The sequence below is a fragment of the Oncorhynchus mykiss genome, chromosome 5, assembly GCF_013265735.2.
Source record: "Oncorhynchus mykiss isolate Arlee chromosome 5, USDA_OmykA_1.1, whole genome shotgun sequence".
Taxonomy (NCBI): domain Eukaryota; kingdom Metazoa; phylum Chordata; class Actinopteri; order Salmoniformes; family Salmonidae; genus Oncorhynchus; species Oncorhynchus mykiss.
In genome coordinates this window covers 98,347,727-98,370,681 of record NC_048569.1, presented here as the reverse complement: position 1 = coordinate 98,370,681, position 22,955 = coordinate 98,347,727, and the positions used below count along the sequence as shown (strand labels likewise).

Sequence of the window (22,955 nt, the reverse complement as noted above, 5' to 3'; positions counted from 1 at the left end):
TTCATTCTATGTATTAGAGCTACTTCATTCTATGTATTAGAGCTAGGCTACTTCATTCTATGTATTAGAGCTACTTCATTCTATGTATCAGAGCTAGTTCGTTCTATGTATTAGAGCTAGACTACTTCATTCTATGTATTAGAGCTACTTCATTCTATGTGTTAGAGCTACTTCATTCTATTTATTAGAGCTAGGCTACTTCATTCTATGTATTAGAGCTACTTCATTCTATGTATTAGAGCTACTTCATTCTATTTATTAGAGCTACTTAATTCTATGTATTAGAGCTAGGCTACTTCATTCTATGTATTAGAGCTAGGCTACTTCATTCTATGTATTAGAGCTACTTCATTCTATGTATTAGACCTAGACTACTTCATTCTATGTATTAGAGCTAGACTACTTCATAATATGTATTAGCGCTACTTCATTCTATGTATTAGAGCTAGGCTACTTCATTCTATGTATTAGAGCTAGGCTACTTCATTCTATATAATATAGCTAGGCTACTTCATTCTATATAATATAGCTAGGCTACTTCATTCTATGTTTTAGAGCTACTTCATTCTATGTATTAGAGCTAGGCTACTTCATTCTATGTATTAGAGCTAGGCTACTTCATTCTATATATTAGAGCTACTTCATTCTATGTATTAGAGCTAGACTACTTCATTCTATGTATTAGAGCTACTTCATTCTATGTATTAGAGCTATGCTACTTCATTCTATGTATTAGAGCTAGGCTACTTCATTCTATATGATATAGCTAGGCTACTTCATTCTATATAATATAGCTAGGCTACTTCATTCTATGTTTCGGAGCTACTATATTCTATGTATTAGAGCTAGGCTACTTCATTCTATGTATTAGAGCTAGGCTACTTCATTCTGTATATTACAGCTACTTCATTCTATGTATTAGAGCTAGGCTACTTCATTCTATGTATTAGAGCTAGACTACTTAATTCTATGTATTAGAGCTACTTCATTCTATGTATTAGAGCTAGGCTACTTCATTCTATGTATTAGAGCTAGACTACTTCATTCTATTTATTAGAGCTACTTCATTCTATGTATTAGAGATTGGCTACTTCAGTCTATATATTAGAGCTAGCTTACTTCATTCTATGTATTAGAGCTAGGCTACTTCATTCTATGTATTAGAGCTAGACTACTTCATTCTATGTATTAGAGCTAGACTACTTCATTCTATGTATTAGAGCTAGGCTACTTCATTCTATGTATTAGAGCTACTTCATTCTATGTATTAGAGCTAGGCTACATCATTCTATGTATTAGAGCTAGACTATTTCATTCTATGTATTAGAGCTACTTCATTCTATGTATTAGAGCTACTTCATTCTATGTAATAGATCTACTTCATTCTATGTATTAGAGCTACTTCATTCTATGTATTAGAGCTAGGCTACTTCATTCTATGTATTATAGCTACTTCATTCTATGTATTAGAGCTAGGCTACTTCATTCTATGTATTAGAGCTAGACTACTTCATTCTATTTATTAGAGCTACTTCATTCTATGTATTAGAGATTGGCTACTTCAGTCTATATATTAGAGCTAGGCTACTTCATTCTATGTATTAGAGCTAGGCTACTTCATTCTATGTATTAGAGCTACTTCATTCTATGTATTAGAGCTAGACTACTTCATTCTATGTATTAGAGCTAGACTACTTCATTCTATGTATTAGAGCTACTTCATTCTATGTATTAGAGCTAGACTACTTCATTCTATGTATTAGAGCTAGACTACTTCATTCTATGTATTAGAGCTACTTCATTCTATGCATTAGAGCTAGGCTACTTCATTCTATGTATTAGAGCTAGGCTACTTAATTCTATATCATATAGCTAGGCTACTTCATTCTATATAATATAGCTAGGCTACTTCATTCTATATAATATAGCTAGGCTACTTCATTCTATGTATTAGAGCTACTTCATTCTATGTATTAGAGCTAGGCTACTTCATTCTATGTATTAGAGCGAGGCTACTTCATTCTATATATTAGCGCTACTTAATTCTATGTATTAGAGCTAGGCTACTTCATTCTATGTATTAGAGCTAGACTACTTCATTCTATGTATTAGAGCTAGACTACTTCATTCTATGTATTAGAGCTACTTCATTCTATGTATTAGAGCTACTTCATTCTATGTATTAGAGCTAGGCTACTTCATTCTATGTATTAGAGCTACTTCATTCTATGTATTAGAGCTAGGCTACTTCATTCTATGTATTAGAGCTAGGCTACTTCATTCTATGTATTAGAGCTAGACTACTTCATTATATGTATTAGAGCTAGACTACTTCATTCTATGTATTAGAGCTAGGCTACTTCATTCTATGTATTAGAGCTACTTCATTCTATGTATTGGAGCTAGACTACTTCATTCTATGTATTAGAGCTACTTCATTCTATGTATTAGAGCTAGACTACTTCATTCTATGTATTAGAGCTACTTCATTCTATGAATTAGAGCTAGACTACTTCATTCTATGTATTAGAGCTAGACTACTTCATTCTATGTATTAGAGCTACTTCATTCTATGTATTAGAGCTACTTCATTCTATGTATTAGAGCTAGACTACTTCATTCTATGTATTAGAGCTAGGCTACTTCATTGTATGTATTAAAGCTACTTCATTCTATGTATTAGAGCTACTTCATTCGATGTATTAGAGCTAGGCTACTTCATTCTATGTATTAGAGCTACTTCATTCTATGTATTAGAGCTAGGATACTTCATTCTATGTATTAGAGCTAGGCTACTTCATTCTATGTATTAGAGCTACTTCATTATATGCATTAGAGCTAGGCTACTTCATTCTATGTATTAGAGCTACATCATTCTATGTATTAGAGCTACTTCATTCTATGTATTAGAGCTACTTCATTCTATGTATTAGAGCTAGGCTACTTCATTCTATGTATTAGAGCTACTTCATTCTATTTATTAGAGCTAGGCTACTTCATTCTATGTATTAGAGCTACTTCATTCTATGTATTAGAGCTACTTCATTCTATGTATTAGAGCTACTTCATTCTATGTATTAGAGCTAGACTACTTCATTCTATGTATTAGAGCTAGACTACTTCATTCTATGTATTAGATTTACTTCATTCTATGTATTAGAGATAGGCTACTTCATTCTATGTATTAGAGCTAGGCTACTTCATTCTATATAATATAGCTAGGCTACTTCATTCTATATAATATAGCTAGGCTACTTCATTCTATGTATTAGAGCTACTTCATTCTAAGTATTAGAGCTAGGCTACTTCATTCTATATATTAGAGCTACTTCATTCTATGTATTAGAGCTAGGCTACTTCATTCTATGTATTAGAGCTAGACTACTTAATTATATGTATTAGAGCTACTTCATTCTATGTAATAGATCTACCTCATTCTATTTATTAGAGCTACTTCATTCTATGTATTAGAGCTAGGCTACTTCATTCTATGTGTTAGAGCTACTTCATTCTATGTATTAGAGCTAGGCTACTTCATTCTATGTATTAGAGCTAGACTACTTCATTCTATGTATTAGAGCTACTTCATTCTATGTATTAGAGCTACTTCATTCTATGTATTAGAGCTAGGCTACTTCTTTCTATGTATTAGAGCTAGGCTACTTCATTCTATGTATTAGAGCTAGACTACTTCATTCTATGTATTAGAGCTACTTCATTCTATGTATTAGAGCTAGGCTACTTCATTCTATGTATTAGAGCTAGACTACTTCATTCTATGTATTAGAGCTAGGCTACTTCATTCTATGTATTAGAGCTACTTCATTCTATGTATTAGAGCTAGACTACTTCATTCTATGTATTAGAGCTACTTCATTCTATGTATTAGAGCTAGACTACTTCATTCTATGTATTAGAGCTACTTCATTCTATGTATTAGAGCTAGACTACTTCATTCTATGTATTAGAGCTAGACTACTTCATTCTATGTATTAGAACTACTTCATTCTATGTATTAGAGCTAGACTACTTCATTCTATGTATTAGAGCTACTTCATTCTATGTATTAGAGCTAGACTACTTCATTATATGTATTAGAGCTAGACTACTTCATTCTATGTATTAGAGCTAGGCTACTTCATTCTATGTATTAGAGCTAGACTACATTCTATGTATTAGAGCTACTTCATTCTATGTATTAGAGCTAGACTACTTCATTCTATGTATTAGAGCTAGACTACTTCATTCTATGTATTAGAGCTACTTCATTCTATGTATTAGAGCTAGACTACTTCATTCTATGTATAAGAGCTAGGCTACTTCATTGTATGTATTAAAGCTACTTCATTCTATGTATTAGAGCTACTTCATTCGATGTATTAGAGCTAGGCTACTTCATTCTATGTATTAGAGCTACTTCATTCTATGTATTAGAGCTAGGATACTTCATTCTATGTATTAGAGCTAGGCTACTTCATTCTATGTATTAGAGCTACTTCATTATATGTATTAGAGCTAGGCTACTTCATTCTATGTATTAGAGCTACTTCATTCTATGTATTAGAGCTACTTCATTCTATGTATTAGAGCTACTTCATTCTATGTATTAGAGCTAGGCTACTTCATTCTATGTATTAGAGCTACTTCATTCTATTTATTAGAGCTAGGCTACTTCATTCTATGTATTAGAGCTACTTCATTCTATGTATTAGAGCTACTTCATTCTATGTATTAGAGCTAGACTACTTCATTCTATGTATTAGAGCTAGACTACTTCATTCTATATAATATAGCTAGGCTACTTAATTCTATGTATTAGAGCTAGACTACTTAATTCTATGTATTAGAGCTACTTCATACTATGTAATAGATCTACCTCATTATATGTATTAGAGCTACTTCATTCTATGTATTAGAGCTAGGCTACTTCATTCTATTTGTTAGAGCTACTTCATTCTATGTATTAGAGCTAGGCTACTTCATTCTATGTATTAGAGCTAGACTACTTCATTCTATGTATTAGAGCTACTTCATTCTATGTATTAGAGCTAGGCTACTTCATTATATGTATTAGAGCTAGGCTACTTCATTCTATGTATTAGAGCTAGACTACTTCATTCTATGTATTAGAGCTAGGCTACTTCATTCTATGTATTAGAGCTACTTCATTCTATGTATTAGAGCTACTTCATTCTATGTATTAGAGCTAGGATACTTCATTCTATGTATTAGAGCTAGGCTACTTCATTCTATGTATTAGAGCTACTTCATTCTATGTATTAGAGCTAGGCTGCTTCATTCTATGTATTAGAGCTACTTCATTCTATGTATTAGAGCTACTTCATTCTATGTATTAGAGCTAGGCTACTTCATTCTATGTATTAGAGCTACTTCATTCTATTTATTAGAGCTAGGCTACTTCATTCTATGTATTAGAGCTACTTCATTCTATGTATTAGAGCTACTTCATTCTATGTATTAGAGCTACTTCATTCTATGTATTAGAGCTACTTCATTCTATGTATTAGAGCTAGACTACTTCATTCTATGTATTAGAGCTAGACTACTTCATTCTATGTATTAGATTTACTTCATTCTATGTATTAGAGATAGGCTACTTCATTCTATGTATTAGAGCTAGGCTACTTCATTCTATATAATATAGCTAGGCTACTTCATTCTATATAATATAGCTAGGCTACTTCATTCTATGTATTAGAGCTACTTCATTCTATGTATTAGAGCTAGGCTACTTCATTCTATATATTAGAGCTACTTCATTCTATGTATTAGAGCTAGGCTACTTCATTCTATGTATTAGAGCTACTTCATTCTATGTAATAGATCTACCTCATTCTATTTATTAGAGCTAGGCTTCTTCATTCTATGTGTTAGAGCTACTTCATTCTATGTATTAGAGCTAGGCTACTTCATTCTATGTATTAGAGCTAGACTACTTCATTCTATGTATTAGAGCTAGGCTACTTCATTCTATGTATTAGAGCTAGGCTACTTCATTCTATGTATTAGAGCTAGACTACTTCATTCTATGTATTAGAGCTAGGCTACTTCATTCTATGTATTAGAGCTAGGCTACTTCATTCTATGTATTAGAGCTAGACTACTTCATTCTATGTATTAAAGCTACATTCTATGTATTAGAGCTACTTCATTCGATGTATTAGAGCTAGGCTACTTCATTCTATGTATTAGAGCTACTTCATTCTATGTATTAGAGCTACTTCATTCTATGTATTAGAGCTAGGCTACTTCATTCTATGTATTAGAGCTAGGCTACTTCATTCTATGTATTAGAGCTACTTCATTCTATGTATTAGAGCTACTTCATTCTATGTATTAGAGCTAGGCTACTTCATTCTATATATTAGAGCTAGGCTACTTCATTCTATGTATTAGAGCTACTTCATTCTATGTATTAGAGCTACTTCATTCTATGTATTAGAGCTAGGCTACTTCATTCTATGTATTAGAGCTACTTCATTCTATGTATTAGAGCTAGGCTACTTCATTCTATGTATTAGAGCTACTTCATTCTATGTATTAGGGCTAGACTACTTCATTCTATGTAATAGAGCTAGGCTACTTCATTCTATGTATTAGAGCTAGGCTACTTCATTCTATGTATTAGAGCTAGGCTACTTCATTCTATGTATTAGAGCAATTTCTTGTTAACAAACTATAGTTTTGGCAAGTCGGGTTAGGACATCTGCTTTTGTGGATGTCACAAGTCATTTTTCCAACAATTGTTTACAGACAGATTATTTCACTTATAATTCACATCATCATTTTTACCTACCTCATCCCCATGCTGTTTTTATTTATTTACTTTTCTGCTCTTTTGCACACCAATATCTCTACCTGTACATGACCATCTGATCATTTATCACTCCAGTGTTAATCTGCAAAATTGTAATTATTCGCCTACCTTCTCATGCCTTTTGCACACAATGTATATAGACTCTCTTTTTTTTCTACTGTGTTATTGACTTGTTAATTGTTTACTCCATGTGTAACTCTGTGTTGTCTGTTCACACTGCTATTCTTTATCTTCTCAATTAGCCTACCTGGTTAAATAAAGGTGAAATAAAAAATAAATAAAAAAAACAGTATCACAAATCCTGTAGGTCAGAAGTTTGCATAAACTAAACTGATTGTGCCTTTAAACAGCTTGAAGAATTCCAGATGTCACGACTTCCACCGAAGGTGGCTCCTCTCCCTGTTCGGGCAGCGTTCGGCGGTCCTCGTCACCGGCCTACTAGCTGCCAACGATCTCTTTTTCTTTTGTCTGGATTGTTTTCACCTGTTGCTTATTTTTGGTTCATTTATCGTCTATTTAAACTTCCAGTGCCCGCCTGCTTAGAATTCCGTGACACCAGAACATTTTGTAATGGCTTTAGAAGCTTCTGATAGGCTAATTGACGTAATTTGAGTCAATTGGAGGTGTACCTGTGGATGTATTTCAAGGCCTATCTTCAAACTCAGTGCGTCTTTGCTTGACATCATGGGAAAATCATAAGAAATCAGCCAGGTGGTGAGGTGGGGTTACTTCCGCTAATATCCCTCACATCCCTACTCCCTAGGGTTCCTGGAGGAAACAGGTACAAAAGTATCTATATCCACAGTAAAACTAGTGTCACGCCCTGACCTTAGAGAGCTTTTTATGTCTCTATTTTGGTTTGGTCAGGGTGTGATTTGGGTGGGCATTCTATGTTAATTTTTCTATGTTTTGTAATTCTTTGTTTTGGCCGGGTATGGTTCTCAATCAGGGACAGCTGTCTATCGTTGTCTCTGAATGGGAACCGTACTTAGGCAGCCCTTTTTCCCACCTGTCTTTGTGGATAGTTAACTTTGTTTGTGGCATTTTGCCCTGTAAGCTTCACAGTTGTTTTCTCGTTTGTTGTTTTGTTGGCATCATTGTAAAAAGAAAAGAAAATGTAGGTTTAGTAGTTATATAGTATATATGACATACTGATAGTGATAGTAGTAGTAGTAGTTATGCACAACGCTGCACCTTGGTTTCGACAGCCGTGACAACTAGTCCTATATCGACATAACCTGAAAGGCCACTTAGCAAGGATAAAGCTACTGCTCCAAAACCGCCATAAAAAAGCCAGACTACGGTTTGCAACTGCACATGAGGAAAAAAGATCATACTTTTTGGAGAAATGTCCTCTGGTCTGATGAAACAAAAATAGAACTGTTTGGCCATAATGACCATTGTTATGTTTGGAGGAAAAAGGGGGAGGCTTGCAAGCCAAAGAACACCATCCCAACCGTGAAGCACAGGAGAGTCAGCATCATGTTGTGGGGGTGCTTTGCTGCAGGATGGACTGGTGAACTTCACAACATAGTTGGCATCATGAGGTAGGAAAATTGTGGGGATATATTGAAGCAACATCTCAAGTCATCAGTCAGGAAGTTAAAGCTTGGTCGCAAATGGGTCTTCCAAATGGACAATTACCCCAAGCATACTTCCAAAGTTGTGGCAAAATGGCTTAAGGACAACCAAGTCAAGGAATTGGAGTGGCCATCACAAAGCCCTGACCTCAATCCAATAGAACATTTGTGGGCAGAACTGAAAAAGTGTGTGCGAGCAAGGAGGCCTACAAACCTGATTCAGTTACACCAGCTCTGTCAGGAGGAATGGGCCAAAATTCACCCAATTTATTGTGGGAAGCTTGTGGAAGGCTACCCGAAACATTTGACCGAAGTTAAAGAATTTATTGGCAATGCTACCAAATACTAATTGAGTGTATGTAAACTTCTGACCTACTGGGAATGAGATGAAATCAATAATTCTCTCTGCTATTATTTTGACATTTCACATTCTTAAAATAAAGTGGTGATCCTAACTGATCTAAGACAGGGAATTTTTACTAGGATTAAATGTGAATTTAAGGAATTTTAGGAATTGTGAAAAATGTAGGTTAAATATATTTGGCTAAGGTGTATGTAAACTTTTGACTTCAACTGTAAGTATTCAGACCCTTTACTCAGTACTTTGTTGTTGCACCTGTGGCAATGATCACAGCCTTGAGTCTTCTTGGGTATGACGCTACAAGCTTGGCACACCTGTATTTGGGGAGGTTCTCCCATTCTCCTCTGCAGATCCTCTCAAGATCTGTCAGGTTGGATGGGGAGCATCGCTGCACAGCTATTTTCAGGTCTCTCCAGAGATAGGGTTCAAGTCCGGGCTCTGGCTGGGAAACTCAAGGACATTCAGAGACTTGTCCCAAAGCCACTCCTGCATTGTCTTGGCTGTGTGCTTAGGTTCATTGTCTTGTTGGAAGGTGAAACTTTGCCCCAGTCTGAGGTCCTGAGCACTCTGGAACAGGTTTTCATCAAGGATCTCTAGGTACTTTACTCTGTTCATCTTTCCTTCGATCCTGATTAGTCTCCCAGTCCCTGCCGCTGAAAAACATCCCTACAGCATGATGCTGCCACCACCATGCTTCACCTTAGGGATGGTGCCAGGTTTTCTCCAGACATGAAGCCTGGCATTCAGGCCAAATAGTTTAAATCTTGATTTCTTCAAACCAGAGAATCTTGTTTATCAAGGGCTGAGATTCCTTTAGGTGCCTTTTGGCAAACTCCAAGCAGGCTGTCATTCGCCTTTTACTGAGGACTGGCTTCATCTGGCCACTCTATCATAAAAGCCCGATTGGTGGAGTGCTGCAGAGATGGTTGTCCTCCTGGTGCTCTGTCAGAGTGACCATCGGGTTCTTGGTCACCTCCCTGACCAAGGCCCTTCTCCCACGATTGCTCAGTTTGGCCCCGCGGACAGTTCTAGGTCTTAGTGGTTCCAATCTTCTTCCATTTAAGAATGATGGAGGCCACTGTGTTCTTGGAGACCTTCAATGCTGCAGACATGTTCTGGTACCCTTCCCAGATGTGTGCCTCGACACAATTGCTTCAACCTCATGGCTTGGTTTTTGCTCTGATAAGCACTGTCAACTGTGGGACCTTATATAGACAGGTGTGTGCCTTTCAAAATCATGTCCAATTAATTAAATCAAGTTGTAGAAAAATCTCAAGGATGATCAATGGGAACAGGATGCACCTGAGCTCAATTTTGAGTCTCATAGCAAAGGGTCTGAATAAGTTATTTCTGTTTTTTACTTTCAATACATTTGCAAACATTTCTAAAAGCCTGTTTTCACACATCATTTTGGTGTATTGTATGTAGGTTGATTACTTACATTTTTTAAAATCCATTTTAGAATAAGGCTGTAACATAATAAAATGTGGAAAACGTCCAGGGGTCTGAATACTTTCCGAATGTACTGTATATGGGGGATTCAACCATCCCAGGTCTGCAGAGTTTGCTACACTCTGACAACAGTCTTGCCTTGCCTCCACCACCCTGATTGGTTGCTATGAGGTCATGCGTCCCAAATGGCACCCTATTCACTATATAGGGGATATGGACTCTATATAGGGGATATGGACTCTATTTGTATTTTCTATTTCACCTTTATTTAACCAGGTAGGCTAGTATCGTCCCTCATTTGCACACACTATATATACTTTTTCTACTGTATTATTGACTATGTTTTGTTTATTCCATGTGTAACTGTGTTGCTGTACGTGTCGAACTGCTTTGCTTTATCTTGGCCAGGTCGCAGTTGTAAATGACAACTTCTTCTAGCCTACCGGGTTGGGCTCTATATAGGGGCTATGGGCTCTATATAAGGGATATGGTCTGTATATAGGGGATATAGGCTCTGTATAAGGGATATGGTCTCTATATAGGGGATATGGGCTCTATATAGGGGATATGGGCTCTGTATAGGGGATATGGGCTCTGTATAAGGGATATTGTCTCTATATAGGGGCTATGGGCTCTATATAAGGGATATGGTCTCTATATAGGGGCTATGGGCTCTATATAAGGGATATGGTCTCTATATAGGGGATATGGGCTCTATATAGGGAATATGGGCTTTATATAGGGGATATGGTCTCTGTATAAGGGATATGGGCTCTATATAAGGGATATGGGCTCTATATAGGGGCAATGGGCTCTATATAAGGGATATGGTCTCTGTATAAGGGATATGGTCTCTATATAGGGGATATGGGCTCTATATAGGGGGCATGGTCTCTGTATAAGGGATATGGGCTCTATATAAGGGATATGGGCTCTATATAGGGGCAATGGGCTCTATATAAGGGATATGGTCTCTGTATAAGGGATATGGTCTCTATATAGGGGATATGGGCTCTATATAGGGGGCATGGTCTCTGTATAAGGGATATGGTCTCTATATAGGGGATTTGGGCTCTATACAGGGGATATGATCTCTATATAGGGGGTATGGTCTCTATACAGGGGATATGATCTCTATACAGGGGATATGATCTCTATATAGGGGATATGATCTCTATATAGGGGATATGATCTCTCTATAGGGGATATGGGCTCTATATAGGGGGTATGATCTCTATATAGGGGATATGGGCTCTATATAGGGGATATGATCTCTATTTAGGGGGTATGATCTCTATATAGGGGATATGATCTCTATATAGGGGATATGATCTCTATATAGGGGATATGATCTCTATATAGGGGATATGGTCTCTATATAGGGGATATGGTCTCTATATAGGGGATATGATCTCTATATAGGGGATACGATCTCTATATAGGGGATACGGTCTCTATATAGGGGATACGGTCTCTATATAGGGGATACGGTCTCTATATAGGGGATATGATCTATGATCTCTATATAGGGGATATGATCTCTATATAGGGGATATGATCTCTATATAGGGGATATGATCTCTATATAGGGGATATGGTCTCTATATAGGGGATATGATCTCTATATAGGGGATATGGTCTCTATATAGGGGTATATGGGCTCTATATAGGGGATATGGTCTCTATATAGGGGATTTGGTCTCTATATAGGGGATATGGTCTCTATATAGGGGATATGATCTCTATATAGGGGATATGGTCTCTATATAGGGGATATGATTTCTATATAGGGGATATGGTCTCTATATAGGGGATATGGTCTCTATATAGGGGATATGGTCTCTATATAGGGGCTATGGGAATAGGGTTCCATTTGAGACTCAACCACTGCCTCCTTTTATAAATAGTGTGGTATCCTAAAACACATGTTCTGTGTGTGTGTGCGCGTGTGCGTGTGTGTGTGTGTGTGTGTGTGTGTGTGTGTGTGTGTGTGTGTGTGTGTGTGTGTGTGTGCATTTTTTAGGGTAATGCAGATACCACCTTGTAAATGAGGAGATCTCATTCCCTCATCATTTGTTCATGCCCCACTTTACAGTCAGCAAGACGCTGCTAATCAAGTCAGCCAACTAAAAATCTACAAGTGCACAGTATAGAGAATAGGTGGCCATTTGGGGCGCACCGTGGGTGCATGTGGTCTAGTCTGTGGCTGTCTTAAAACATCAAGGTGCTGTTTGTCTGTCTACATTCAGCAGCCTAAGGTGTGATATGCTGTGATTGGTTACAGGCCAGGTAGAGCCTGGGGAGTGAGCCACTCTGATTGGTTTACAGGGTGTCTGGCAGCCCAATGGCGGTCCAGCAGCTACTAATGCCAGAGCTGTCACCACGGGTTACCGGCTACAGGAGATGACACCCAATTACCAGGAAAATCTGTGGATGCCACCTGTAGTGTACACACACACTCAAGCATGCACGTACACACGGGCACACACTGGCACACACGGGCACACACTGGCACACACTGGCACACACTGGCACACACGGGCACACACTGGCACACACTGGCACACATACAGTGCCTTCGGAAAGTATTCAGGCCCCTTTACTTTTCCCACATTTTGTTACGTTACAGCCTTATTCTAAATCAAAATAATAGTAATTAAAACGAATCTACACACAATACTCCATAAGCGAAAACAGGTTTATATAAATGTTTGCAAATGTATTAAAAATTAAAAACTGAAATACCTTGTTTACATAAGTATTCAGACCCTTTGCTATGAAACTCGAAATTGAGCTCAGGTGCATCCTGCCTTGTTTCACATATCTACAGTACCAGTCAAATGTTTGGACACACCTACTCATCCAAGGGTTTTTCTTAATGTTTTACTGTTTTACATTGTAGAATATAGTGAAGACAGCAAAACTTTTAAATAACACATATGGAATCATGTAGTAACTAAAAAAGTGTTAAACCATACAAAATATATCTCATATTTGAGATTCTTCATTCCAGGTGACTACATCATGAAGCTGGTTGAGAGAATGCCAAGAATGTGCAAAGCTGTCATCAAGGCAAAGGGTGGCTACTTTGAAGAATCTCAAATATTAAATATATTTTGATTTACTTACTAGAGGATGTGTTATTTCACAGTTTTGATGTCTTCATTATTATTCTACAATGTAGAAAATAGTAAAAATAAAGAAAAACCCTTGAATGAGTAGGTGTCCAAACTTTGACTGGTACTGTATGTTTTTCCAGCAGCAGACTATGATCGATACTGTCAAACGTCGCACTGAAGTCTAACAAAACAGCTCCCACAATCTTTTTATCATCAATTTCTCTCAGCCAATCATTAGTCATTTGTGTAAGTGCTTGCTGAACGTGCTTCCCTGTAACCATGCTGAAAGTCTGAGCTGGGTCATTGATGAGTCAATGTCTCAACACAGCCTTATAATGCTGGTAGCCTAGTAGTTAGAGCGTTGGACTAGTAACCGAAAGGTTGCTGGATTGAATCCCCGATCTGACAAGATAAAAATCTGCCGTTCTGCCCCTGAACAAGACTGTTTCTTGGCCATCATTGTAAATAATAATTTGTTCTTAACTGACTTGCCTAGTTAAATAACGTCCCCTTCACCAGGTGTCTTATAGTTCACAACCAGTCTGTGTTATTATTGTATCCTTACCAGTTCAAGGCCCGACCCAGTGACCCAACACACTGATTTAAACCTCGAGTTAAGTTCACAACCAGTCTGTGTTATTATTGTATCCTTACCAGTTCAAGGCCCGACCCAGTGACCCAACACACTGATTTAAACCTCGAGTTAAGTTCACAACCAGTCTGTGTTATTATGGAAGTGGTGTTGGAGGGCCAGTAGGAGGCACTCTTTCCTCTGGTCTAAAAAATATCCCAATGCCCCAGGGCAGTGATTGGGGACACTGCCCTTTGTAGGGTGCCGTCTTTCGGATTGGACGTTAAACGGGTGTCCTGACTCTCTGAGGTCATTAAAGATCCCATGGCACTTATCGTAAGAGTAGGGGTGTTAACCCCGGTGTCCTGGCTAAATTCCCAATCTGGCCCTCAAACCATCACGGTCACCTAATAATCCCCAGTTTACAATTGGCTCATTCATCCCCCTCCTCTCCCCTGTAACTATTCCCCAGGTCGTTGCTGCAAATGAGAACATGTTCTCAGTCAACTTACCTGGTAAAATAATGGATAAATAAAAATAAATTAAAAAAATAAAAAATATTGTATCCTTACCAGTTCAAGGCCCGACCCAGTGACCCAACACACTGATTTAAACCTCGAGTTAAGTTCACAACCAGTCTGTGTTATTATTGTTTCCTTACCAGTTCAAGGCCCGACCCAGTGACCCAGTGACCCAGTGACCCAACACACTGATTTAAACCTCGAGTTAGGTTCACAGTAAGTCTGTGTCCCGCATATTCCCTATATCAGGATCCGTATATCTACAGACCTTGGTAAAAAAAATAGTCAACAGTAGTGCTCTATATAGGGAATAGGGTGCATTCCCTGGTCAACAGTAGTGCTCTATATAGGGAATAGGGTGCATTCCCTGGTCAACAGTAGTGCTCTATATAGGGAATAGGGTGCATTCCCTGGTCAACAGTAGTGCTCTATATAGGGAATAGGGTGCATTCCCTGGTCAACAGTAGTGCTCTATATAGGGAATAGGGTGCAGGCCCTGGTTAACAGTGCTCTATATAGGGAATAGGGTGCATTCCCTGGTCAACAGTAGTGCTCTATATAGGGAATAGGGTGCAGGCCCTGGTTAACAGTAGTGCTCTATATAGGGAATAGGGTGCATTCCCTGGTCAACAGTAGTGCTCTATATAGGGAATAGGGTGCAGGCCCTGGTTAACAGTAGTGCTCTATATAGGGAATAGGGTGCATTCCCTGGTCAACAGTAGTGCTCTATATAGGGAATAGGGTGCAGGCCCTGGTCAACAGTAGTGCTCTATATAGGGAATAGGGTGCAGGCCCTGGTCAACAGTAGTGCTCTATATAGGGAATAGGGTGCATTCCCTGGTCAACAGTAGTGCTCTATATAGGGAATAGGGTGCAGGCCCTGGTTAACAGTAGTGCTCTATATAGGGAATAGGGTGCATTCCCTGGTCAACAGTAGTGCTCTATATAGGGAATAGGGTGCAGGCCCTGGTTAACAGTAGTGCTCTATATAGGGAATAGGGTGCATTCCCTGGTCAACAGTAGTGCTCTATATAGGGAATAGGGTGCAGGCCCTGGTTAACAGTAGTGCTCTATATAGGGAATAGGGTGCATTCCCTGGTCAACAGTAGTGCTCTATATAGGGAATAGGGTGCCATTAGAGAAGCATTCTAAGACGTGATAACAGAGTCCTACACTCTTCCGGAGGTCCTGGTTGGAGACGATGATAACGTTGGGTGGATCCCCGACTGCTGTTGCCGCTCCTCCGATGTTGGTGAAGATCACCTCAGCTATCAGGACGTGTCTGGGGTCAAGGTTGAGGACCTCACATAACCTACAGGAACCAGGGGGAAAGAAAGAGAGGGGGGGGGAAATAATTTAGATAGCACAAAACATTGTAATTACAGCCTATATTTATAACCCATTTATTTTCCACTTTGTACTACTTGGCCATTGTTACAACACTGTACATAATCAATAATATATAACATTTGAATTGTCTATATTCTATTCTATTACAACTTTTGTGAGTGTAATGTTTACTAACATTAACTTGTTTATTTCTGAACAATTAATAAAATCGCCACCGGACTATTTACATTGACCCCCCCTCTCCTTTTGTTCACTGCTGCCACTCGCTGTTTGTTATCTCTGCATAGTCACTTCACCCCCACCTACATCTACACATTACCTCAACTAGCCTGTACCCCTACACACTGACTATGTACCGTAATACCCTGTATATAGCCTCCACATAGACTCTGTACCGGTACCCCCTGTATATAGCCTCCACATTGACTCTGTACCGGTACCCCCTGTATATAGCCTCCACATTGACTCTGTACCGTAATACCCTGTATATAGCCTCCACATTGACTCTGTACCGTAATACCCTGTATATAGCCTCCACATTGACTCTGTACCATAATACCCTGTATATAGCCTCCACATTGACTCTGTACCGGTACCCCCTGTATATAGCCTCCACATTGACTCTGTACCGTAACACCCTGTATATAGCCTCCACATTGACTCTGTACCGTAATACCCTGTATATAGCCTCCACATTGACTCTGTACCGTAACACCCTGTATATAGCCTAGTTATTCTTATTGTGATACTTTTTAGTATTATTTTATACTTAAGAAAATATTTACCAAATAGACTAAACTCTTGGTTAAGGACTTGTAAGTAAGAGTTTCACTGTAAGGTCACCAATTGTCGTATTCGGTGCACGTGACTAATAAAGTTGGATTTGATTTGATTTATTTCCCTTTTGTTGATTGTGTATTCCTTTTGCTTCGACAATGAAAACATTTGTTTCCCATTACAAAAAACATAACTGAATTGAATTGAAAAGGAAAGAGGGTGGGAGAGAGAGAGAGAGAGAGAGAGGGGAAAGGGAGAGAGGGGGGGGGGAGAGAGGGGGGAGAGAGAGAGAGAGACAGAGAGAGAGAGAGAGAAAAGGAGGGGAAAGGGAGAGAGGGGGGAAAGAGAGGGGGGAGAGAGAGAGAGACAGAGAGAGAGAGAGAGAGAGAGAGAGAGACAGAGAGAGAGAGAGAGAGAAAGGGAGGGGAAAGGGAGAGAGGGGGGAAAGAGAGGGGGTAGAGAGAGAGAGAGACAGAGAGAGAGAGAAAGAGAGAAAGGGAGGGGAAAGGGAGAGAGGGGGGAAAGAGAGGGGGTAGAGAGAGAGAGAGACAGAGAGAGAGAGAGAGAGAGAGAGAGAGGGGAAAGGGAGAGAGGGGGGAAAGAGAGGGGGAGAGAGAGAGAGACAGAGAGAGAGAGAGAGAGAAAGGGAGGGGAAAGGGAGAGAGGGGGGAAAGAGAGGGGGGAGAGAGAGAGAGACAGAGAGAGAGAAAGGGAGGGGAAAGGGAGAGAGGGGGGAAAGAGAGGGGGGAGAGACAGAGAGAGAGAGAGAGAGAGAGAGAGACAGAGAGAGAAAGGGAGGGGAAAGGGAGAGAGGGGGGAAAGAGAGGGGGTAGAGAGAGAGAGAGACAGAGAGAGAGAGAGAGAGAGAGAGAGAGAGAGGGGAAAGGGAGAGAGGGGGGAAAGAGAGGGGGAGAGAGAGAGAGACAGAGAGAGAGAGAGCGAGAAAGGGAGGGGAAAGGGAGAGAGGGGGGAAAGAGAGGGGGGAGAGAGAGAGAGACAGAGAGAGAGAAAGGGAGGGGAAAGGGAGAGAGGGGGGAAAGAGAGGGGGGAGAGACAGAGAGAGAGGGGGGGGGAGTAGAGTGTTGTAAACAGCAGAGACCACAGAAAGCTTGAGATGCTTCATCCAGTTTGCAGAGCAGGTCTGGTTTGATGATGGTTACCTACAGGCCACTGGGGAGGGAGCTCAATAGCTTTTTCTTCCAATGGGTTTTGAGAAGGAGGCGATGAGTATGCAAAGCAGATTCTCCCTATGTTTACAGTGTGCATCAGGCCTGGGATTATCATGCAATGGTGACAGCTGTGGGTTTACACTGTACCTGATGGTAACAGCTGTACCTGATGGTGACAGCTGTACCTGATGGTAACAGCTGTACCTGATGGTTATTACACTGTACCTGATGGTAACAGCTGTACCTGATGGTTATTACACTGTACCTGATGGTAACAGCTGTACCTGATGGTGACAGCTGTACCTGATGGTTATTACACTGTACCTGATGGTAACAGCTGTACCTGATGGTTATTACACTGTACCTGATGGTAACAGCTGTACCTGATGGTTATTACACTGTACCTGATGGTAACAGCTGTACCTGATGGTTATTACACTGTACCTGATGGTAACAGCTGTACCTGATGGTAACAGCTGTACCTGATGGTTATTACACTGTACCTGATGGTAACAGCTGTACCTGATGGTAACAGCTGTACCTGATGGTTATTACACTGTACCTGATGGTAACAGCTGTACCTGATGGTTATTACACTGTACCTGATGATTATTACACTGTACCTGATGGTAACAGCTGTACCTGATGGTTATTACACTGTACCTGATGGTTATTACACTGTACCTGATGGTGACAGGAGTAAAGAGCATCATAGTCGTCACGTTGTCCAGGAAGGCAGACAGGATGGCTGCTATGAGACACAGGATGATGATCATGGGCCAGACCTTGCCTCTGGACAGCTGGTAGGCCTGGAGGTGGGAAAGGAGATATGTTAAACATTCACTAAATATTATTACACCGAAAATATTCATTATATTTGATTACACCTAAAATACTCACTAAATATGATTTAATCTAAATTATTCACTAAATATGATTTAATCTAAAATATTCACTTCATGAGGGTGGAGAGAGGATGAGGGTAGAGAGAGGATGGGAGGATGAGGGTGAAGAGAGGATGAGGGTGGAGAAAGGATGAGGGTGGAGAGTGGATGAGAGGATGAGCGTGGAGTGAGGATGAGGGTGAAGAGAGGATGAGGGTGGAGAGAAGATGAGAGGATGAGCGTGGAGAGAGGATGAGGGTGAAGAGAGGATGAGGGTGGAGCGAAGATGAGAGGATGAGCGTGGAGAGAGGATGAGAGGATGAGGGTGGAGAGAGGATGAGGGTGGAGAGGGGATGAGAGGATGAGTGTGGAGAGAGGATGAGGGTGAAGAGAGGATGAGGGTGGAGAGAAGATGAGAGGATGAGCGTGGAGAGAGGATGAGAGGATGAGAGTGAAGAGAGGATGAGGGTGGAGAGAGGATAAGGGTGGAGAGAGGATGAGGGTGGAGAGGGGATGAGGGCATAAGCGTGGAGAGAGGATGAGAGTGAAGAGAGGATGAGGGTGGAGAGAGGATGAGCGTGGAGAGAGGATGAGCGTGGAGAGAGGATGAGAGGATGAGAGTGAAGAGAGGATGAGGGTGGAGAGAGGATGAGTGTGGAGAGAGGATGAGGGTGGAGAGAGGATGAGGGTGGAGAGAGGATGAGCATGGAGAGAAGATGAGAGGATAAGCGTGGCGAGAGGATGAGAGGATGAGAGTGAAGAGAGGATGAGAGTGGAGAGAGGATGAGGGTGGAGAGAGGATGAGCATGGAGAGAGGATGAGCATGGAGAGAGGATGAGGGTGGAGAGAGGATGAGAGTGGAGAGAGGATGAGCGTGGAGAGAGGATGAGGGTGGAGAGAGGATGAGGGTGGAGATAGGATGAGCGTGGAGAGAGGATGGGCGTGGAGAGAGGATGAGCATGGAGAGAGGATGGGCGTGGAGAGAGGATGGGCGTGGAGAGAGGATGAGAGGGTGAGGATGAGCATGGAGAGAGGATGAGCGTGGAGAGAGGATGAGGGTGGAGAGAGGATGAGCGTGGAGAGAGGATGAGAGGATGAGAGTGAAGAGAGGATGAGGGTGGAGAGAGGATGAGGGTGGAGAGAGGATGAGAGGATGAGGGTGGAGAGAGGATGAGGGTGGAGAGAGGATCAGGGTGGAGAGAGGATGAGCGTGGAGAGTGGATGAGAGGATGAGCGTGGAAAGAGGATGAGAGTGGAAAGAGGATGAGAGGATGAGAGGATGAGCGTGGAGAGAGGATGAGAGGATGAGGGTGGAGAGAGGATGAGAGGATGAGCGTGGAGAGAGGATGAGGATGGAATAATAGCACAAAGCCTGCATCCCAAATGGCACCTAGTTCCCTATATGGGGCATTGCGTTTGACCCACAGGGTTCTGGTCAAATGAAATGTAGGAAATAAATTTAGAGTCACTCAGGACAGTGCCACTGTTGACCAACTCACCTTCACAGCACAGTAGTCAAAGAAACCAGTCTCTGAGAAGATGGCAACTAGAATCATCTGTAAGGGAAAGAGGAAACTTGTTGTAATGCAGAGAACTAGAACCATCTGTAATCACAATGCAGAGAACTAGAACCATCTGTAATCACAATGCAGTGAACTAGAACCATCTGTAATCACAATGCAGAGAACTAGAACCATCTGTAATCACAATGCAGAGAACCAGTCATTTGATATAACGGTTATGAGACTGGTATAAGACAGTTATACAAGCAACAATTATGAAACTTTAATAGGACCAACTAAATACTGCATTTCACCTTTCCCCATTTCACCATTCACCATTTCACCATTTCACCATTCACCATTTCACCATTCACCATTTCACCATTTCACCATTTCACTATTCACCATTCATATCCAAAGATCTGGGTTTTCAAAGGATAATATGTAATGCCTCCCTAATGGCATCCTAATCCTTATAGATAGTGCAGTAATTTTGACCAGGGTCCATAGGCTACCATTTGACCAGGGACTATGGGGTATAAGGTTCCATTTTACCAGGGCCCATAGGGTGTAGGGTGCTATTTGACCAGTGCCCATAGGGTATAGGGTTCCATTTTACCAGGGCCCATAGGGTGTAGGGTGACCAGGGCCCATAGGGTGTAGGGTGACCAGGGCCCATAGGGTGTAGGGTGACCAGGGCCCATAGGGTGTAGGGTGACCAGGGCCCATAGGGTGTAGGGTGACCAGGGCCCATAGGGTGTAGGGTACCATTTGACCGCTAACTGTTTCAGTATCGCTAACTGTTTCGACATCGCTAACTGTTTCGACATCGCTAACTGTTTCGACATCGCTAACTGTTTCGACATCGCTAACTGTTTCGACATCGCTAACTGTTTCGATATCGCTAACTGTTTCAGTATCGCTAACTGTTTCGACATGGCTAACTGTTTCAGCATCGCTAACTGTTTCAGTATCGCTAACTGTTTCGACATCGCTAACTGTTTCAGTATCGCTAACTGTTTCGACATGGCTAACTGTTTCGACATGGCTAACTGTTTCAGCATCGCTAACTGTTTCAGTATCGCTAACTGTTTCAGTATCGCTAACTGTTTCAGTATCGCTAACTGTTTCAGTATCGCTAACTGTTTCAGTATTGCTAAGTGTTTCAGCATCGCTAACTGTTTCAGCATCGCTAACTGTTTCGACATCGCTAACTGTTTCAGCATCGCTAACTGTTTCGACATCGCTAACTGTTTCAGCATCGCTAAGAAGCCCATCCTTACAACAATTATCTGGGGGATTTGTTTCCTGGTTGAACCGGTGCTCAGGTCGCACAGAAAATGGCACCCTCTTCCAAATATAGTTTATTACAAAAGTAGTGCACTACAATACATAGGGAATAGGACTGTAGTATAAAGTAGTGCACTACAGTATATAGGGAATAGGGCAGTAGTATAAAGTAGTGCACTACAGTATATAGGGAATTGGGCAGTAGTATAAAGTAGTGCACTACAATACATAGGGAATAGGGCAGTAGTATAAAGTAGTGCACTACAGTATATAGGGAATTGGGCAGTAGTATAAAGTAGTGCACTACAATACATAGGGAATAGGACTGTAGTATAAAGTAGTGCACTACAGTATATAGGGAATAGGGCTGTAGTATAAAGTAGTGCACTACAGTATATAGGGAATAGGGCAGTAGTATAAAGTAGTGCACTACAGTATATAGGGAATTGGGCAGTAGTATAAAGTAGTGCACTACAGTATATAGGGAATAGGGCAGTAGTATAAAGTAGTGCACTACAGTATATAGGGAATAGGGCTGTAGTATAAAGTAGTGCACTACAGTATATAGGGAATAGGGCAGTAGTATAAAGTAGTGCACTATATAAGGAATAGGACTGTAGTATAAAGTAGTGCACTACAGTATATAGGGAATAGGGCAGTAGTATAAAGTAGTGCACTACAGTATATAGGGAATAGGGCTGTAGTATAAAGTAGTGCACTACAGTATATAGGGAATAGGACTGTAGTATAAAGTAGTGCACTACAGTATATAGGGAATAGGACTGTAGTGTAAAGTAGTGCACTACAGTATATAGGGAATAGGGCAGTAGTATAAAGTAGTGCACTATATAAGGAATAGGGCAGTAGTATAAAGTAGTGCACTACAGTATATAGGGAATAGGGCTGTAGTATAAAGTAGTGCACTACAGTATATAGGGAATAGGGCTGTAGTATAAAGTAGTGCACTACAGTATATAGGGAATAGGGCAGTAGTATAAAGTAGTGCACTATATAAGGAATAGGGCAGTAGTATAAAGTAGTGCACTATATAAGGAATAGGACTGTAGTATAAAGTAGTGCACTACAGTATATAGGGAATAGGACTGTAGTATAAAGTAGTGCACTACAGTATATAGGGAATAGGGCTGTAGTATAAAGTAGTGCACTACAGTATATAGGGAATAGGGCAGTAGTATAAAGTAGTGCACTATATAAGGAATAGGGCAGTAGTATAAAGTAGTGCACTATATAGGGAATAGGGCAGTAGTATAAAGTAGTGCACTACAGTATATAGGGAATAGGGCAGTAGTATAAAGTAGTGCACTATATAGGGAATAGGGCAGTAGTATAAAGTAGTGCACTATATAGGGAATAGGGTGCCATTTGAGACTCAGCAGGGCGTGACTTACTTACCATGCCAAACAGAAGAGCCAGAGTTTCATAGTCGATCCACTCCACCACAGTGCTCAGACTGGGACGCTGGAAGACAGACAGAGAGACACAGAGAGAAAGAGGAACTAAATGATACCTAGCCAATAGAC

At 40.5% G+C, this 22,955-nt stretch overlaps 1 protein-coding gene across 1 annotated transcript in view; it reads right to left on the bottom strand.

Annotated features, from left to right (window-relative positions):
* Positions 1-22,955, bottom strand: part of oca2 (oculocutaneous albinism II) — a 165,584-nt gene that overhangs the window by 71,584 nt on the left and 71,045 nt on the right. The window contains exons 11-14 of the mRNA XM_036978983.1: positions 22,828-22,893; positions 20,122-20,178; positions 18,423-18,547; positions 15,616-15,754 (exon numbers count right to left, since the gene is read on the bottom strand). Of these exons, the coding sequence (XP_036834878.1) occupies positions 15,616-15,754; positions 18,423-18,547; positions 20,122-20,178; positions 22,828-22,893 (387 nt within the window). The remainder of the gene's footprint in view (positions 1-15,615; positions 15,755-18,422; positions 18,548-20,121; positions 20,179-22,827; positions 22,894-22,955) is intronic.